Source organism: Corythoichthys intestinalis, chromosome 8 (assembly GCF_030265065.1).
Source record: "Corythoichthys intestinalis isolate RoL2023-P3 chromosome 8, ASM3026506v1, whole genome shotgun sequence".
In the NCBI taxonomy this organism is placed as follows: domain Eukaryota; kingdom Metazoa; phylum Chordata; class Actinopteri; order Syngnathiformes; family Syngnathidae; genus Corythoichthys; species Corythoichthys intestinalis.
The window spans coordinates 18,214,430-18,234,413 of NC_080402.1; the positions used below are offsets into that span (position 1 = coordinate 18,214,430).

Consider the following 19,984-nt stretch of genomic DNA (forward strand, 5'->3'; position numbering starts at 1 on the left):
AAACTCTCCCAGTTTTTATTTGGCACTGATTGACCATGGAAAACCGGAGATATGACTTTTAATTTCATAATAGTAACTATGAGGGAACTACAGTACTCACGATTCAAACTAGGAACTGTTTTCTCCACTAGAGGGCAGGGCACTCATGCTCTTTGGACGAATAATGCTTCATTACTGTTTTTTTTCCCTCTAATTTAATGATTAAAAAAAAAAAAAAATTACTTTGGCTTAAAGTGGCTATGTAATGGGTTATTGTACAGTATACTTATAACAACAGTTCATATAGATATGTTTGTGCTGAGAGAAAAAATACCATTGTTTAAAAAAAAAAAACATCCTAAGCACAGCACATCTCACATGAGTGACATTACCCAAACACTACTACTCGACGGACAGTATGAAAATGTCACGCATTGTGAACATATGACAGAAACTGTCCCATTTTCATCTTGTTGTCTCTTCTGATGAAAACCAGCATTCGTCTAGTTACGTTTTTAGTTCGTCATCGTCACGTCATCGTCATGAAAAAAATTGTTGGCCGACGAAATATTTTCGTTATCATTATTGTCGACTAAAACAACAATGGAAGGAACGGTATCGGAATAGCACTTTGACTTTTTCATCTCCCAAAAAGTTTTAATACAACAAAAAGTTGGTTCTGGAAATAGGTCCCAGTATTACCATGGAGTTATACTAGTCCTTCTAAAAAGAAAAATTGTATTTTGTGATAAAGTTCATCATTTTCTGTAATGTACTGATAAACATTAGACTTTCATATATTTTACACAAAACCAAAGTAGTTCAAGCCTTTTATTGTTTTAATATTGATGTTTTTGGCAAAAAAGTCAAGAAAAAACAAAAATCCCTATCTCAAAAAATGGGCATATCATGAAAGGGTACTCTAAAGAAGCTACAAACCTAATCATCTGAATCAACAAATTAACTCAAAACCCCTGTGAAAAATTCCTGAGGCTTTTAAAAACTCCCAGCCTGGTTCATTACTCAAAACCGCAATCATGGGCAAGACTGCCGACCTGACTGCTGTCCAGAATGCCATCATTGGCACCCACAAGCAAGAGGCTAAGACACAGAAAGAAATTTCTGAGCGAATAGGCTGTTCCCAGAGTGCTATATCAAGGCACCTCAGTGGGAAGTCTGTGGGAAGGAAAAAGTGTGGCAGGAACCTCTGCACAACCAGAAGAGGTGACCGCACCCTGAGAAAGATTGTGGAGAAGGGCTGATTCCAGACCTTGGGGGACCTGCAGAAACAGTGGACTGAGTCTGTAGTAGAAACATCCAGAGCCACCGGCGTGTGCTGGAAATGGGCTACAGGTTCCGCATTCCCCAGGTCAGGCCACTTTTGAACGTGAAACAGTGGAGGACGCGCCTGACTTGGGCTACAGAGAAGCAGCACTGGACTGTTGCTCAGTGGTCCAAAGTCCTTTTTTCAGATGAAAGCAAATTTTGCATGTCATTCGGAAATCAAGGGTGCCAGAGTTTGGAGGAAGACTGGGGAGAAGGAAATGCCAAAATGCCTGAAGTCCAGTGACAAGTACCCGCAGTCAGTGATGGTCTGGGGTGCCATGTCAGCTGCTGGTTATGGTCTACTGTGTTTTATCCAGGGCAGGGTCAATGCAGCTAGCTATCGGAAGATTTTGGAGCACTTTATGTTTCCATCTACTGAAAAGCTTAATGGAGATGAAGATTTCATTTTTCAGCACGAGCTGGCACCTGCTCACAGTGCCAAAACCACTGGTAAATGGATTACTGACCATGGCATTACTGTGCTCGATTGGCCTGCCAGTTCTCCTGACCTGAACCCTATAGAGAATATGTGGGATATTGTGAAGAAGTTGAGAGACACCAGAGCCAACACTGTGGATGAGCTTAAGGCTGCTATCGAAGCATCCTGGGCCTCCATAAAACCTCAGCAGTGCCACAGGCGGATTGCCTCCATGCCATGCCGCATTGTAGCAGTCATTTCTGCAAAAGGATTCCCGACCAAGTATTGAGTGCATAGCTGATATAATTAATTGAAGGTTGACTTATTTTTGTATTAAAAAACACTTTTTTGTATTGGTCAGATGAAATAAGCATTTTTTTAGGATAGGGATTTTTGTTTTTTCTTGACTTTTTTGCCAAAATCATCAATATTAAAACAATAAAAAGGCTTGAACTACTTCAGTTGTGTGCATTGAATCTAAAATATATGAAAGTCTAATGTTTATTAGTACATTAAAGAAAATAATGACCTTTATCACAATATGCTATTTTTTTAGAAGGACTAGTATATTCTTTGAGATCGATGAAGTTTGATAGTATTCCTTTGGGAAAATAAGAAAGCTGACCGCACATTTGTTTTCCAGATGGAACCAGTTGGACTTAGCCATCGTGTTGTTGTCCATCATGGGAATCACACTGGAAGAAATCGATCTTAACGCCTCACTACCCATAAACCCCACCATCATACGTATCATGAGGGTGTTGAGAATCACACGAGGTACATGCATACACACAGTCACACACTCAAAGGACAAATGCTGTTTGAAATCATTTTGCTAAGGCTAAGTACACTTTGATGCCGCCATGTTGCAGTGCTAAAGCTGTTAAAGATGGCCACGGGGATGCGAGCTCTGCTGGACACCGTCATGCAAGCTCTGCCTCAGGTAACTTGTCACAGAAATTCTAGACTAAAACAAAACAAGACATATTTGTGTCACTGTATTTCTTGATTAAAAAAAAAAAAATCGAAACTATTTTATAGCAGAGCTAACAAAAGAAACTGCAGCGAAAAAAATGGACTTTTTTCTCAGTGATGGATGTTTTCTGGCACTATGAGTCACAAAGTCGTCATTCAGACGTTGCTTCTCCCCGTTTTCTTTCACGCTTAATCAGAGGCGTACACTGATGTATGGCAAATGAAGTCATTCTACCTTTGCATAATGGCATCAGTCACTGCATATTTGTAATCAAATATGGAGGAAGGACACTCGAAAAGAGCGGCGGGAGCTGTAGAAGTGTCACACTGATGATGCTTGGGAAGGGAAATTAACTGCATTTACCTAATGGTAATCTTTTCATAATGAGAATCAAACACAGCAAGCAGAAATGTTGCTGGAAAATGATATTTTTGGTTTTCAACATATTTTCATTTCCATTGCTTTTTGTCCTTTTTTTTTGTGTCTTTGTTTTACATTTCTTTTGTGTCCTAATTTGCCAACAATTTTGCATATGAACATTTTTTTTAATGTTGTATGTGCGATTTGAACATTTACTATTTTTGTTAAAAAAAAACATTGTGTACATACTTAAATTTTGACATTTGTTTTAATATTTCAAAATATATATTTTATTTTTAATACTGATTTAAACTAAAACCTCTTTTATTTAGCTGTTTTCTGATAATTATTTATTTATTTTTTTTGTTATGGGGACAATTAAAAACAATTAAAAGTATTAAGATTAATGATAATGAGTGCCATAACCTGTACAACTTTTTTTTCTCCCCCAACTACGACTCAATTTGGCCAAACATTTATCCGGATGTTTCCGGATGTTTCGCTCACTGGTCTGCTGCCAGTGTGGTGTGACATTTGGAAACTGATAAACATAGTACCATACAATCTTATTATTATTGTTGTTATTATTTTAGTGATCTTCACTGACACCACTACTTAATTGATGGCAATACATGTCAAATTGAAAGAAGTTTTTTTTCTTCCATCAGTGCCGACCTGGGTGGCAACTGGGGTGACAAAAACCCACAGCCAGACCTCAACATTATTACCATCAGAACAAAAATAGTTGAATTATTTTCCATAAAAAAACGTGTGTATGACTTGTATCATGTTTACATTATACACACTCTTTTTCAACACAAACAGCTGCCAGAGAAAAAAACCCCACCAAGTTTTACCACAGCTAGACACACTAAACACGCTGGAGTTACCTTTCGTAGCTGGTACGAAACGTTCATGACAGTGTTTACTAACCTTTAATTTTGTATAAATGCGAAATCAAATTGGAGGTATTGCCTCCTCAGCAGCCACCCTCCGCAAACATGTTTTACATGTCGGTTGGCCCTCCTCCTTAAAGCCACGGCCGTCTGTAACTTTTCTGTATTACCATACCAGCGATTTCGTTTTGTTCGATGGGGGGAAAAAGTTCAGGAGTTTCACCTCCTCCAGCCATTGTGTAGCACAGCTGACTCACTGACACTGAGAATCAACCGGTGGGGGAGGGTTGAGCCTTGGAGCCGCAAGTGAGGGATTTCTCCATGCATTTTTGTGACATAAAAAATATACAGTATGAACGGTATGACGGCAAATTTTTGCAGTTTTGAAACCGTGACGTTTTCATACCATGGTATACCTTGAAACAGGTAATTGGCACATGACTAACTGTGAATAGGACTTCTTGTGGGTTGTGTCAGTGAGGGCATGGGGCGTAAAAATTTTGTATGCCAAATCTAACATGCGAATCGACTATTTCGCTAAATTCGCTGTGGTGACCCCTAAGGAGAAAAGCAGAGGGATGGGTGGATTTGGCCAATTCTTTGCTTTGACTTGCGAACAACAATTTGAGATCCCAGCGTGGTGGCAGGGACCTCATTAAAGCTCTTTAGCAAACATTGAACAATTGAATCAAAAAGAGACTTAGAGCATTTTAATGCCACTTCTACTTATATAACAAAGAGGAAAATTTAGTGTTTAAAAAAAACACACAGCTTTGCCAGAGAAATGACTACTTAATGCTAACATACAATGCAAGCATCTATTGACATTTACAGACTATTAGCATTAATTCCTAAATTAACTTATGCTATAGCAGGTTACAGAATCTCACGAAGTATTAGTAGAGGAAGGGCTAACACTTTATAATAACTATCTGTTATAACTAGTTAATACATCATTATTAAACTGTGAATAAATGATTTATTGTTGACTTTTTAAGTGTTAGCAGTTTGCTGTGATGTACGGACGTTAAATGCCCCTCATAAATTCAGTTTATCCCGTGTTTAGTACAAAATGTGTCACAAACTCATGGGTTTGTACTAGTATTTTTTTTGTTCTGCCATGTAATGGCTTAGTATGTGTGTTTCTATGCATTAAACAAAATGTTCAATATTTCATCTTCTATGTTTCTTAGGTAAGTACAGCACAAAGAAAGCCTATATTTAAAAAATCCCATCAAATTTCTGAACCTTGAACTTGTACAAACTAATTGCTGTTCTTTAAAGTTTAGTGGTTGGTTAGCAAACTTTTAATGAATGATCTGTAAATTGTGAGTTAAAATATTACAGTAAGTACAGTTTTAAGCTTATGTATGTTGTTGGGACGTTATTCTCAAGTAGCACTTATTCCTCATTCTAACAATTATAAGGAGTAGTTGCAACTTTAGAATAACGTCTCAATAAACGAGAATAAACTATCAACTGACTTCATAAGTCATTAGTAAGCTACCAATAGCTTGTTTGTGTCATTACTAATTTATAAGGTGTAGTTATAAATCACTGACATAGTTTACAAGTCATTTATTACTCACTAACCATCAGTTTATTTATGACATATTAACGATCTACAGCAGACATGTCCAAAGTCCGGCCCGGGGGCCAAATGCGGCCCGTGGACAAATTTAATCTGGCCCACAGCCTGTCATAAAATCAACGTCTTGCCCGCACACAGACTTAATAAATTGGTCAGCAGTACTGCTACCAGCATATGAAGTTACCTACACACTAAATGCTGCTCCTCGTTTACTCAGTAAAAGGCAGCAGCACTCTAACCTTACCCCGTGTGACCCAATTTTCTAAAATGGCGACAATCAACAAAAAAAAGAAAGTTGACTGCAACTGCTGACGCTTCAATGATAGTGGAAATTTGACTATTTCTTCACTAAAATACGCAACAACTGTGTCTGCCTCATTTGCAAAGAGACAGTCGCTGTTTTTAAAGAGTTCAATGTAAGGCGATATTACCAATCAAGACACGCCGACATGTACGACAAGATTACAGGGAAGATACGTAGCGAGAAATTGAAGCAACTTGAAACTAGTTTAATTTTACAGCAGCAGCATTTTGCAAGAGCCCGAGAGACGAAAGAGAACGCCACCAAGGCTAGTTGCAAGATTGTTGAAATTATTAATTAAAAAAAAAAAAAAAAAAAAAAAAAAAGCAAATGTGACACACACACAATGGCTTGCTAAAATTTGCATAAATATATTGTTCTACATAAAGGACGTCAGCCAAGGTCGGCCCCCCCACATTTTTACCACACCAAATCTGGCCCCCTTTGCAAAAAGTTTGGACACCCCTGATCTACAGTATAAGGCATCATTATAAATGCTTCACAAATTGTTAACAAACACTTCACAAATCAACAATATATCATTTATTAACAGTTTACTAATGATCTATTAACAAGTTATAACAGATAGTTGTTATACAGTGTTACCGAAGAAGTGCGACTCTTCTCCATTTGTCACTATAAGCAATCCTCCCTTTTTTCTTTTTAATGTAAACTTAGAAAGAAATCTAAAAGAAGACAAAGCACGTGACCTCGTCTTCAGTATGCGTCCTTTGGGTACTGCGTGCGCCTCCTTTTGTTTTGCCAATCAATCAAATACGCTGATCTTTTGGGATTTTAAGTTACTTTCGCAGGCTCGCTTTGTCTGCTTGATGTACGCCTCTTTCTCTCTCTCTTTCTGTATACTTTCTCTTTATGTATATGTGTGTGTGTGTTTGGCACTTGTATCTATGTACATGTGTGTATACTGTATGTCCGTCTAGGTGGGGAATCTGGGTCTGCTCTTCATGTTGCTGTTCTTCATCTATGCAGCTCTGGGAGTTGAGCTCTTTGGAAAACTGGGTTAGTGTGCGTGTGCATGCATACAGTACGCTCGTGTCTATTTGTTGCATTACATGCATTAATTATGTCAATTTCCACCCCCCCACCACCCCCCACCTACCCACACGCCGACATAACCCCACTACATGTCCACCTCTGTGTTTGTTCTAAGACCTTTCTTGTGCTTCTTTTCTAGAGTGTTCCGAGGAGAACCCGTGCGAGGGCCTCAGCCGTCACGCAACCTTCGACAACTTCGGCATGGCTTTCCTGACGCTCTTCCGTGTGTCCACCGGTGACAACTGGAACGGGATCATGAAGGTTATTGGCGCTCGCCTTTAAACAGGATTGAAGGAAGCTCTGGGCGTGCTGAGCTTAGTTTACGAGACAGGCGGTGCGTTAAGCGGCAGACACAATAACAGCGGTGGGACAATAGGGGTGAACAGGCAATTGTTTGCAAGGCAAAAGGTCTTTTGCGCCCCCTGTTGGAAGGAATTAGAAGCACAATGTGTTGTACACAACTTTTCCTTAAAATGATCATTTTAAGTGTGGAAATTGTCAAAAGACAAGAAATTGTTTAGACTTTTTAAAATTTCGCTTAAGTTTGTTCTACTTTATCTACAGATGTATATATTTGTTTATTTATGGTTATAATCAAAATTTATAATTGAATTAGTTATAAACATTTTTTCAATGCAAGATCCACTTAAAAGATTTTTTTCCTTCTATTTAGTTTGATATTTTACCTTTTGATTACTTTCCGTATTGCCTTTAATTTGAATGAGACATTGATACCTTTTTGAACTATTTTTTGTAATCTTTACTTTTTATTTTTTACTGACTACTCTGATAGAAACGTCACAAAATTATGTATGTATATATAACAATTTATCCACTATCCATTTAGTCAGCCATGGATCAGAATTCTGAAGGTTATTGTCTACTCTTTAAAGAAGATGGAAGATTGTGTGGTCGGAGCGCAGCTAAGTGTACTTTATGAGACAGGCGACGCGTTAAGTGAAGGACACAAATAAGAGCGGTAGGACAATAGAGGGCGAACAGACAATTGCTCGCCAGGTAAAAGGTCTGTTACGCCCTCGTTGGAGGATATTGGAAGTGCAGTGGGTTAATGCATGCCAAGAAGCGTTGGTACTTATAATAATAATAATAATAATTATGATTATTATGGTACTGCCCGTAGTTGGCTGGGATAGGCTCCAGCACCTCCGCGACCCTCGTGAGGAAAAGCGGCATGGAAAATGAATGAATGAATGAATGATTATTATGGCTGCAGCTATTGAATATTTTAGTAATCGAGTATTCTACTGAAAATTCCATCGATGAATCAAGTAATTGGATAAAACATTTTTTATTTGTTTTTTAGGTAAACAGCAGTTATATAGCAATTGACACATGATGATGTGGTGACTCAATTCAGGACACGCTGCGTGACTGCCGACCGGATGACCGCCACTGCCTCACCTACTTGCCCCTGATCTCGCCCGTCTACTTTGTCACCTTCGTGCTAACGGCTCAATTCGTGCTGGTCAACGTGGTGGTGGCAGTCCTCATGAAGCACCTGGAAGAGAGCAACAAGGAAGCGCTGCTAGATGAGATGGAGGAAAGGCAGGAGCGCGAGGAGGCCGCCCGTAGGAACAGCGTCGCATCGGGGGGCGGGGAACACGTTGCCCCCAACGGAGATGCGCCCGCGCAGGTTTACCACCTTGACAAGAACATTTATATTAAAAACACCTATTAACGGCAATAGACGTCCATTCGCTGCCAGACCTCCCAATCAAAATGGAGTGGGCGCCTATTGCCGTCAATGGCAGCTAAAGTGAGAATGTTGATCAATCATGTCTACCATAAGTCAGACTTGACTCGTTTGCTGCTTCAGGGGGCTGCAGCAACAATGTAAGATTGTTGAATCGTGCCACTGAATCAGGTGGCACTCATTTGGGTTTGATGGATTGGCAGGTGCGGGTAGAGGATGAGGAGCGTCGCCACGACAACTTGCTGAGCATCGGCCGCATGCTGTCCCTGCCTAGCGACAGCTACGTTCAGCAGCCACTCAGATGCGTGCCGTACCCACCGGCTAGTGTCGACGCCTATTCGGCTTACAGCTACTCGGGTCAGACTTTTGCTTTTTCTTTGGCTTTTTAGGGAATGCTTTGCTCCTGGAGCCTTTCCCCCCTTTTCTTCAACTTTAGTTTGGGGTCTTATGATGCAGGGCTTAACACCAACACTATTTAAAACATTTTATTTATTAATTTGTATGTATTTTTGTTGTAAAACAATGTTATAGTTTATTTATCTATTTTAATAATGTGTCGTTTCATAGGATTTTGTTTTACATTTTATTGAAAGTACTTGTGATCATAATTTGTAGATTATTATTGATATTTATTATTTGTTTATTAATTTATGAATTAAAATGATTTATTATTATAAGATCCTAAAATTATGTGTATTGTTTTTAGGATGTAACCTTTTTGTCTCATTATTTGGTATTATTATTTATTGTATAATTAACATTTGTTTTTTTTTTGTTTTATTGTCAATTTTGCATTTATGTACTGTATTTTTAAAACTGAAGTGTTTTTAATTCTATACAAAGACTTTACTATCCATTGACGGGAAACGGTGCGCGGGGCTGCTCTCTAGGGGGCCTATTTTCAAAAGCCTAAAATTAAGAAAATTTCAAAACCAAAGCCGCTAGCGACCTAAATCAAAACAGGCACCTCCATTAGGCATATATGAGTCTTCATGAGCAGCGGCATAGAAAATTTAAAGTCGTTCCCGAATAAAATCCCGATGAATGATTTTTTTATATAAGTATAACAAAACCTAAAATTGCTATGAAATTCTCAGATTTTACGCTAGATGCACAAAATCTTCAAATGCAGAGATAATCAATTATATTTTCAGGATAAATAACAATATTTAACATATCATGCAGGTTTTTGTCTGAATTAGCAACTTACTTTTTTTCTTTTTTTTTATTTTATTTAGTGCAATTTTGACATAAGTTTTTATTTAGTGCAATTTTGACATAAATTTTCAACAGCTAATAAATCACTCAATATTCACATCAGAAACTTAATACTTGAGGAAAGCAAACAGAATCATCTTAATTTTACTCAACAAAAGCAAATTTTGCCTTTTTCTATATACAGTCACAACTTATTTAGGTTGAATTCCGATATCACAATTGCGCCAGCACGTCTTGACGGTTATCTGGCTCTCGTCGTTTTTAGATTGTAATGTTACACAAAATAAAACACGTAAAAGTCGATTTTTTTTTTTGTATGGATGGATGCAGAATTATTTTTTGCCCAAAAAATGACAGTTGGCCAAAAATTACCTGATTATTTGAATGTAAAGTTAGGCTATTGTGTATGGATACAAAATCCAACAACAAAGAGCTTTTTAGTTGATGATTCTTGTAAATAAATGCTTGAATCCCGGAATTTCTATAGATATGAATGTAAAACAGTCTAGATTCTTGGTTAAAAGCCAAAAAAGGGGCAGTTATCATTCATTTTCGTAAATATTTCAAGCTAAAGGTACGCTATTTTTTTCCATTCATTTCAGTTTTTTTCACAACGTTTCAAATTGCATGCATTGTGCTATTTTATATAATAATTACCTTGAATCCTCGACCAAATCAATCTTGAGACACTCCTGCCTGCTTGAATGCACTAAAACTTTTCGTTTTTCCACCTAAATCTGGCATTAGAACGCAGCATGTGTTTGAGTTTATTGCAGTGAAAGCTTCCGCGACACTCTGCCTGACCAGGCCCCCTATGGGAAGCCGTGGCGCAATGTCTGTAGGAGCTCTCTCGTCAACTGATAGTGAAGTCGATGTTCTATATGAATATTCATCGTTTATCATTTCGTATTTTTACTGCCTATTTTTTTTAACAATTAGCTATTCTATAATTCTATAGTTGATGGGTGGATTATGAACTGTTTTAATATTTTTTCAATGCATAAATATTGAATTTACAAGTATTTTTAGTGTGAAAGTTCTTTTTTTTTTTTTTTCAAATTTTGCTAATCTCACAAAAATCATCATACAAAATAATATTTCGTATTTGTGTTACTCATGTCTCGAAAATGTCGATAATTATTTTGTGCACTTTGTGTTTTTAATCACTATGTTTCATTTTGTTATTTTAAAAGTAATTCTGCTTGTTTGGGGTGCAGGCTCCATGTCATCGCTGGGCTCCAGTGGGGGAGGCTCACTGCTGCAGGTCCCGGGCGCCCTCCCTGCCATCAGCCACGCCTCGCTGGGCTCCGGACGAAGCAGCCGCCCCATGATCCGCCTCAGCAGCTCGCAAAGCATCGACAGGAGCTCCCCTCACCACGCCGCCCCTTCCGAGCGGCGCCGCCTCGACTCTGCTCTCAGCGTGGACGGGTGCCGCTTTAGCCCCGCCCGAGCCGCCGATGGACGCCGACTGAGCTACGCGCTCAGCGTTGACGGATACCGGGTCGCTGCGGAGAGGTCCAAGCTGGTGTCTAGCTGCAGTATAGACAGACATCCCTCACTCAGGCTGAGTCCTCTGCACGGGGCCTCCAGAGGCCCTTCTCATTGGCTGAGCCCAGAGGAGAGTCTGGATCGCAATAAGCTGAGCCCCTCATACGTCCCTGAGAGTTCAGTCCTCAAAAGGCCGGCGTCCTTCCGCACCGCCGGAAGACAGCTGCGCAGACAAGTGCGTGTGACACAGGTGTAATTTATGCCTAGGGCAACCCACTCTATAATACCAAACCAGCCAGCACAACCCCTCCAATATCATATCATAAGGACAATGTTGTAGATTTTTGCAAAAGCAGTCAAACATAGTGACTTTGTTCCGACCCTCCTCTCCGGCACTGAGATTTGATTTTGCACACCAAGGACCCATGTGTCCTTCTCTGTGCTATGCCTTCACAGTGGTAGAAGGAAGAGATCAGCGCAACCAATAATTTTAAATTTGTACATGAAACCTTAAAGTTTGAAAGCCAACAATCGCAGGAGACTTTTACCAAAAAGACAGCGCTGTCGCCTCCACAATCAGGTCGCATTTTCGATGCTAATTTTTGAAGTTTCGAATTAATTTTCAACACAAATAGGAGGCCTACAGAGATCAAACCCATCTAAGAACACTCCCAAGTACTACTGTGCAAAATTTCATCAAAATCCGCCCAGCTGTTTCTGAGTCCACAGGGAACGAACACACACACACACAGACAAAGTTCTATTGATATATACAGTGTGGAGCAGGTGTATTTGCACCCATTGTGATTTTGCAAGTTCACCAACTTAGAAAATAGGTAGAGGTCGAAATTTCAATCATAGATGCATTTCCACTCATAGGAACATAATCTGAAAAACAATCTAGAAATTACATTGTAAAATTTTGACAATAGTTTATTTGTAATTTACTGGGTTCAAAAGTATTTGTACCCCTGAGAAAATCACTAGCCTTTGTTTGCGATTTCAGAGGTCAGACGCTTTCTGTAGTTCTTTACCAGGTTTTCACATATGGAAGAAGGGATTTACGCCCATTCCTCCACAAAAATCTTCTCTAGATCTGTCAGGCTTTGGGGGTGTTGTTGAGAAACACAAAGTTTCAGCTCCATCCAAAGATTTTCTATTGGATTGTGTCAGGAAATAAAACATGCAGAGTATACTATTCAAATGACAGTCACAACGAGAGACACCTCCCACCTTATCGGGGTTGAAACCATTTACAGTCAGAAACAGCTCGAGTCTCAAGGTTTAACGTGCACACGGGGTTCAGCAGATGCGAGGCCTGGCGTCGCAAAAGTATTCGACCTGTTGAAGCTGCGTGCAGCCTTTTTATTTTAAAAAGTCACATGGTCAGAAACATGTCATAACAGTGGGTGTGTGGTGCGCGATGATTGGTTAGGTCAGAGTGAGTGACCTCTAAGTGCTTCTCCTTATTTGGTGTTGTTTCGCAAAACTGGATGCTTACTGTGAAACAGAAGTGAAACTTATTACAGCTCAACTCGGGAATTTTCCACAGAAAAACATCGTAAGTGCGTGGGACCTTGGGAACTTAGCTGTAGCTGGCATGAAAGGGAGTGAAGAACAGATAAGAGTCCACAGAAACTTTTTATATGTTCAAAAAAATACTGTAGGTAGAGCACACAAACATGAATAGTCTCACATGCAAGCATATAGCTTCACAGCAGTTAATAATTGTGTTTTATAAGCATAAATAAAATATATTCTTTCACAGATTGAGGTCTGGAGACTGGCTAGGCCACTCCAGAACCTTGATATGCTTTTTATGCAGCCTCTCCTTGGCTGTGTGCTTCGTATTATTGTCATGTTTGAAGATCCAGCCACTACTCATCTTGGTCTCTGACTGAGGGAAGAAGGTTGTGGCTCAAAATCTGATTATTCATCCTCTGCTTTATACAGTACAGTCGCCCTGTCCCCCTTGCCGAAAAGCAGCCCCAAAGCATGAGGTTTCCACCCCCATACTTCACAGTGGGGATGGTGTTCTTTGGATTGAACTCATCCTTCTTTTTCCTCCCCACACGTCACACAAAGAGTAAGTTTGCACCAAAAAGTTCTACTTTGGTCTCATCTGACCACATGACTTTCTCCCATTACCCCTCTGCATCATCCAGATGGCCTTCACATGTACTGGCTTCAACAGGGGAACCTTCTGAGCAATGTATGATTTGAAACCATTGCACTGTAGAGTTCTACTGACAGTAGCCTTTGAAACTGTGCATCCAGCTCTCTTCATGTCATTGACCAGCTCCTGCCATGTAGTTCTACTGGACTGTCTCAGAAAATTAGAATACACAATATTCTAATTTTTTGAGACAGTCCTGTGTATATATACAGGACTGTCTCAGGAAATTAGAATATTGTGCTGAGCCCTCACTTTATGTCATCATGAGTGATACCTAATGACATGGAGTCCCAGTCCGAGTTAGATTATCAGTCATGTTTAGCCTCCATTTTCTAACAATTGCTGCATCTGTTGATTTATTCTCACCAAGCTGCTCTTGAATTGTCTCATAGCCTTTTCCAGCTTTGTGGAGCTCAACAATTCAACTCTCTGGTGTCTTTCAAAAGCTCTCTGATCTTGCCCATAGTAGCAGTTGGATTATGACTGACTGTGGGGTGCACAGGTGACAATTGTGAGCTCAAACGGGTGGTCGGTTGGTGGTTAGGGTAAGGATGGGCTTTTTTTTAAAGTGGACTGACAACTGTTTGGGGCAGTTTACATGGCGACTCTGCGACTCAAAGACGCAATGACTGAGTAGCGGACTTGCCTCGCGTGCATATGGTGTCAGCGAAGACGGAAGGCGAAGACGAAAAATTCTGAATTCTGCCTCCAAAGTGGAAGAGTCCGATTGCGGGGGATTGAGGGGGGCTTCCTCGCCATGCATATGAAAGCCTCCCGCGGCGCGAGACCGCGCCGATAACGTCAGGACTCGTACACGTCACATTGGGCGTGCACAGCGGTGCTACTAAACATTAAAAAAAGCAAATATGGCGGAATGTCGGCTTTAATTTATTGTTTTAATAATATTTTTAAATTAAATATGTAGAATGTTTCCATTTTTGTGCCTTTTTGAACAAAAGAAAAATGCCATTGCTTCGAGTGGGCGGGCATATTTTTTTCTGGGCTGGGGGAGCTTGGTGGGGTCAAAGTGCATCATTCTCTGTCGCCCTGTAAGTCTGCACTGCCCCCTAGGGCCTGGCATGAATACTACATTGTTTTCATGCGGAATTGCGACGTTGTTCGAATGAAAATGCAAATTTGAAATTTTTTGTATTCTCGGAGAGTCACCATGTAAACGGCCCCTTTGAGTGTCATAATTATTGCTGATTCTCAGGGGTACAAATACTTAAGAACCCCAGTAAATTACAAATAAATTATTTTTAAAAATCATACAGTGTGATTTCTGGATTGTTTTTAGATTATGTCTCTATGAGTGGAAACTAATCTATGATTGAGATTTCAGACCTTTACCTATTTTCTAAGTGGGTGAACTTGCAAAATCACAAGGGATGCAAATACGTACCCGGGAAAAAGTACCCCGGATGTGTACTTTTGTTTCTAAAATGGGACGATTCTGTTTTGCAAGGGACGTTTGGCAACCCTATGAATACGATACCAGGGGTATCAAACCGGTCCTAAAATGGCCGCAGTGGCTGCTGGATTTCTTTCCAACCAAATGTGATGAATACATTTTCACCAATCTGGTGTCTTACAAGTGTAAGTTGATTGCAGTCAGGTGCTGCTTGCTTTAGCGGAAACCTCAGTGGTTGAACTGTCTGTGCTGGATCTGTTGGAACAAAGACCAGGACCCGCTGCGGCCCTTTGTGGAATCGGTTTGAGACCCCTTCCATAAATTATTTAGGCTGGAAGTGAATGAGTAAACAAATGTCTTTGGGCTTTTCATTCATGACTTTTCATTATTTCCACATTTGCTTGCAGGAGGCGGTGCGCAGTGATTCTCTGGATCAAAGCGGCTCGGCGGACAACATGTCGGACAGCCACCTCGCCGTGCCCGTCACCTCCTCTTCTTCTCCCACGCCATCCCGCCAGCGCTCATCTAGCGTCCACACCTTAAAGTACACTCAACCCCAGAGAGTGATTTCATGCCGGGGGCGCGGCGATACGGCTGAATCGGAACCCAGAGCCGAGGCGGACCTAGAGGTAAAGGACGTAGGGACGTCAGAGCCCCGGACGGATGATGCGGCAGATGAGGAAGTGCGACGCATCAACGCGCCCTCGCACAGACACCTCGCGCCTGATCCTGATGACGCCCACGCCCGGCTCAGCCGATCGGTGTCACCGATATCGGGCAGGAACAGGAAGGAGCGCGTGAGCCCGCCCCCGGGGGAGGAGCCAGTTACCATGGCGACACAGTTAATGGACAGCAGCGTGGAGCTTAGGAGGCGGACGCTATCGTTTGACGCCACCACACAGGCGACCAATCAGCCCGAGTCCGGCTCTGTGGACGACTGACACTTTTTGTGAGGTGCACAGGCCACGCCCCCTGCCTTGTCCTGGCCAATCACAGGGTTTGTGTGTTCAGACTCCTCCCCCAAAACTGTACGGTTTCTTCTTTTTGCACAACATTTGATTCTTTTAGCCTTTAGCATAGCCGCTACGTATATTGACGACACGTCTACTATCTTTTTGCTTGTTCTATACTCCTGCTTCCAGCCCTTCTTTTCCCTGCGCCTCAAGCCTAGGTCACAGTATCATTGAATAGAGATTGACCGATATGCAGTTTTTCAGGATCGATATCGATTATTTGTCGTTAGAGGGGCCGATAACCGATTTTTGGAGCCGATATTTCATTTCATTTGCAGTAGAAGTGTAAAAATTGGCGTGAAAAATTGAATAATGCTAACACTGAACTTCATTGAAATGCCTAAAGCATGTTTGTTGAATCACACAAATAGAAAATAATAGCTCCAGAAGTGCCTGAAGCGCAACACAAGTGTAACTTCATTTACCGTTACCATTTAACCAATCAGAGGACGGGGTGAATACTAGTGCAGGTGACAGCAGACAGGGGAGAGAGGCATGGCTGTATCTGAGCCGAAATAACCCAGTTTAAAAAAAAAAAAAATCCTATCGGCCGGTCGGATTAAAAAAAAAAAAAAAAGGCCGCTACAGATATACAGTACGTCAAAGACTCAATTTTCCAAATATCGGCGCCGATAAATCTTTAGCATTGAAATGGATACCTCTTCCTAACGTTTCAGCCCTCTTGTTCCCACAGAATGAAACTACAAAATAGTCTGTTCCTGTAAATTTGAACTTCTTTATGGTCATACTAATGTTAAAGGGATCCACGGATAGAAAGACATGTAATCCTTTAAAGATAAATGTTAGTACGAGTTCTAATAATTTGATTATAAAACCCCTCTTAATGTTTTTGTTTTAACAAAGTTTGTAGGTAACACTTTACAATAAGGGTCCCTTAATTAACATTAGTTAATGCATTTTTAGACAATAACTAATGCTTAAGTAACATGACAATAATTCATTTAATCCCTTATCTAACCTTTATAAATATATTAATTAACATGAGTTAATGCATTAGTTAATGCATTTTAGGACAATAAATAATGTTTAAGTAACATTACAATAATTCACATAATCCCTTATTTAACATTTAGTAAAATATTAATTAACATTACTTAATGCCTTAGTTAACACATAACCAGAAAGTAACTGATAGTTTGGTAAAAAATAAAAATACATATAGCCCTATACATAAGGTTGTTTTAATACATATATATAATACATAACATTAATTCACATATACATTAGTGCATTAATAAATAGTTATTAATTCATACTGGTACTAGTAAGTTATTGCTATTTTAAAATGAGAAACACTGCTCTGTGAGTCCTTGGGTGCTGCTAACCTAACCTTAAGTATGGTATTATTTCACGTGAACGTACTTCATAAGTATTACCTAACGTTAATTAACCATTACTGAATGATTTTTGGACCCTTATTGTGAAGTGTAGCACATGTGTCCCTTTACTAAGAAATTATAAAAGCTTAAGTCCCCCCCCACCCCCAACCTTTATGAACCATTACTGAATGCTTTTTGGACCCTTATTGTAAAGTGTAGCACATGTGTCCCTTAACTAAGAAATTATAAATGCTTAAGTTAACAAACCCTAACCCTCTATAGGCCTATATATATTTTTAATTTTACCAAACCATTATTTACTGTCTGGTTATGCATTAACTAATGCATTAACTAATGCATTAACTCATGTTAATTAATATATTAATAAATGTTAGATGAGCAATTATATTATTTATTGTAATGTTACTTAAACATTAGTTATTGTCTAAAATGCATTAACTAATGTTAATTAAGGGACCCTTATTACAAAGTGTTACCAATTTGTAAAATTTTAAACCAAAAAATTAACGAGTAGGTCGCCATTGTTGTTGACGTCGCAGGGCGGTGACATTGCATGTACACGCTGCCGGACTTACACAGTGTCACTCTTTAACTAAATAAACATGTCGTCGGTTCTGCCCTTCCAATTTGAACCCGAGAGGAATATTAATGAGAAGGACAGCCCTGTCGATATTTCACAAAAAAGGCAGCAAAAGCGAAATGAACACGAAAGATGGGATGAGAGGAGTAGCATACATGTGTCAAGTTCGCTCGTGACAACTAGCACTCTCCTGCTCTAGTGACGGAGCAGGAGAGTGTTTGATGTCAAAAAATGTTTGCCGATCTTCACGGTAAACTATTATGTAATCCAACTTATTCCAATATTATAATGGAGATAGTTAGCATCCAGAGCTGTTGTGTGCTTTAAATGTGATTTGGGTATACAGTGAAACACAGCAGTTTGATTATTTTTTTGCATCACACGAAAACGTTAATAGTTAGCCTCTACTGAGACGTCTAATGACGGTTGGTTTACCTTATTTTTGTCACGTAAAAGCGCTCTCGACGTCGATGATCATCCTGGATGCCTTTAAAAACGAGTTAACCACTGTTCATCGGAAAATTATGAAACAGCTGTCAGTCCTAATTTCCCATCATTCGTAATAATGTTTTTTCGTGCAACACTAGGTAACTTTTCAGTTTTGGTCAATTTCAGAAACACCAGTAGACAAATGTGGTAGTGCTTAGCTTTAAGGAAGACTGCGTCTCCCATGAGGGCCAGCACACACCCGCACAGTGTCGTGAAATCATGAGCTCCCGGTCGCCTGCAGATGTATTAAACGACATTTCTGTTTCCAGCGGCTGTGTGAAGAATGAATACTAATAAGGTAATAAATCCCGTTGTGGCTAAACAATAGCATATGACGGTTAGCAACCGTGTTGCTTAGTGTGGCTAAGCCCCCAACCCCACTTGAGTTCAGTTTGGGGTTTCACACCAGCGAATGAAAGCCGGGCCAAAGTTTATTCTTTTGTATCCTTTTATCCTTGGTAGCCTCCCTTTTTTTCCTCCTGGGACAAAACTTTTAGTCTCTTTTGTTGCTCTGCCATCTTCTCAAAATTCGCGTTTGTAAGTGCCTAAATAACATTTTAATGATTATTTATGTTAATTGTAAATAATTTATTTGGTTCTATAAAACAATTTGTTAATTGTTATTTATTTAAATAAGAAATAATTGCTATTTGTTATTCGGATTTGGTGGGACGGAGTTGTGATGTCATATCGTACGATATAAGTGGGGGCAGCGGGGACTGTTATCGTGAGTAGTGAGTTGGCGTGATGATAGGAAGTATTAAGGATAGAGCTTATATAATTTTTTGACCTATGTTCTTTATATCTACCTCCTTTTCCATCGATCTCAGTTGCTCTTTTTTGTTTGTATTTAATGTCGAGCTGTGGATTGATTTTTGTTGCATTACAGAACTGACGTAAGGAGCAATGTGAGAGTATTTCTTGGTGTTTCTTGGCTCGCTGACTGGCTCGGTGAGGATGAAGACAAGAGGCTAACGTCAGATAGAAAGGCTTTTCGTCGTGGATTCTACAGCGTGAAAGTATTCGTATCGTCTTTATAATGAAAGGGGGAGGTGATGTAAAGCAGTCAGTTTTTTTTCTGTGGGGCAGGGTTCCTGCCACCCTCCACAAAGTTAACTAGTGCCGGTGAAAGCGATACAGACCCCCTCAAGATACTGTATAAAAGAGTCGTCATTCAACTAGTTGTCAGTCTATATATCACAATGGTTATGAAGACATTTTATAAAGGTTGAAAGGTTACCTAGTGTTGCTTCAAAAAGTTTACCTTCATTCATTTCTTTCTATATTCCCTTCCATTTCTTATGAGGCTCATTCAAATTGTCAGCATTTAATAAGTACAGAATCCTATCAACGTCTGTATGTAGTGTGACCTAGGCTTTAGCGGTCTCTACCTCTACCTGCACCCCCCCCCCCCCCCCCCCCCCCCACATGCACACCCAATAATTACTGAACTGTTCTTGCCTGATGAGTTTTACTTCCTGTTTAATGGCTTTGTATTCTCAGGTAGAAGTAGCGTTAGACTGCCCCCTGCTGTTTGAAGTTGGACTTGAATTGCCTTTTGGGGGGACTTCCGTGTGCCCCAAAATGCAGCTAAATATGCAATGTGTAGCTGGTGAAAATGTATGTATTGA

The 19,984-nt window shown here is 40.0% G+C and overlaps 1 protein-coding gene across 1 annotated transcript in view; it reads left to right on the plus strand.

The window, feature by feature from the left end:
• cacna1hb (calcium channel, voltage-dependent, T type, alpha 1H subunit b) overlaps nt 1–19,764 on the plus strand; it is a 124,237-nt gene extending 104,473 nt beyond the window's left edge. Inside the window, exons 26-33 of the mRNA XM_057842802.1 lie at nt 2,367–2,500; nt 2,596–2,666; nt 6,789–6,867; nt 7,043–7,164; nt 8,282–8,557; nt 8,821–8,974; nt 11,053–11,558; nt 15,318–19,764. Coding sequence (XP_057698785.1) covers nt 2,367–2,500; nt 2,596–2,666; nt 6,789–6,867; nt 7,043–7,164; nt 8,282–8,557; nt 8,821–8,974; nt 11,053–11,558; nt 15,318–15,851 — 1,876 coding nt within the window. The 3' untranslated portion in view covers nt 15,852–19,764. The remainder of the gene's footprint in view (nt 1–2,366; nt 2,501–2,595; nt 2,667–6,788; nt 6,868–7,042; nt 7,165–8,281; nt 8,558–8,820; nt 8,975–11,052; nt 11,559–15,317) is intronic.
• The last annotated feature ends 220 nt before the right edge of the window (nt 19,765–19,984 follow it).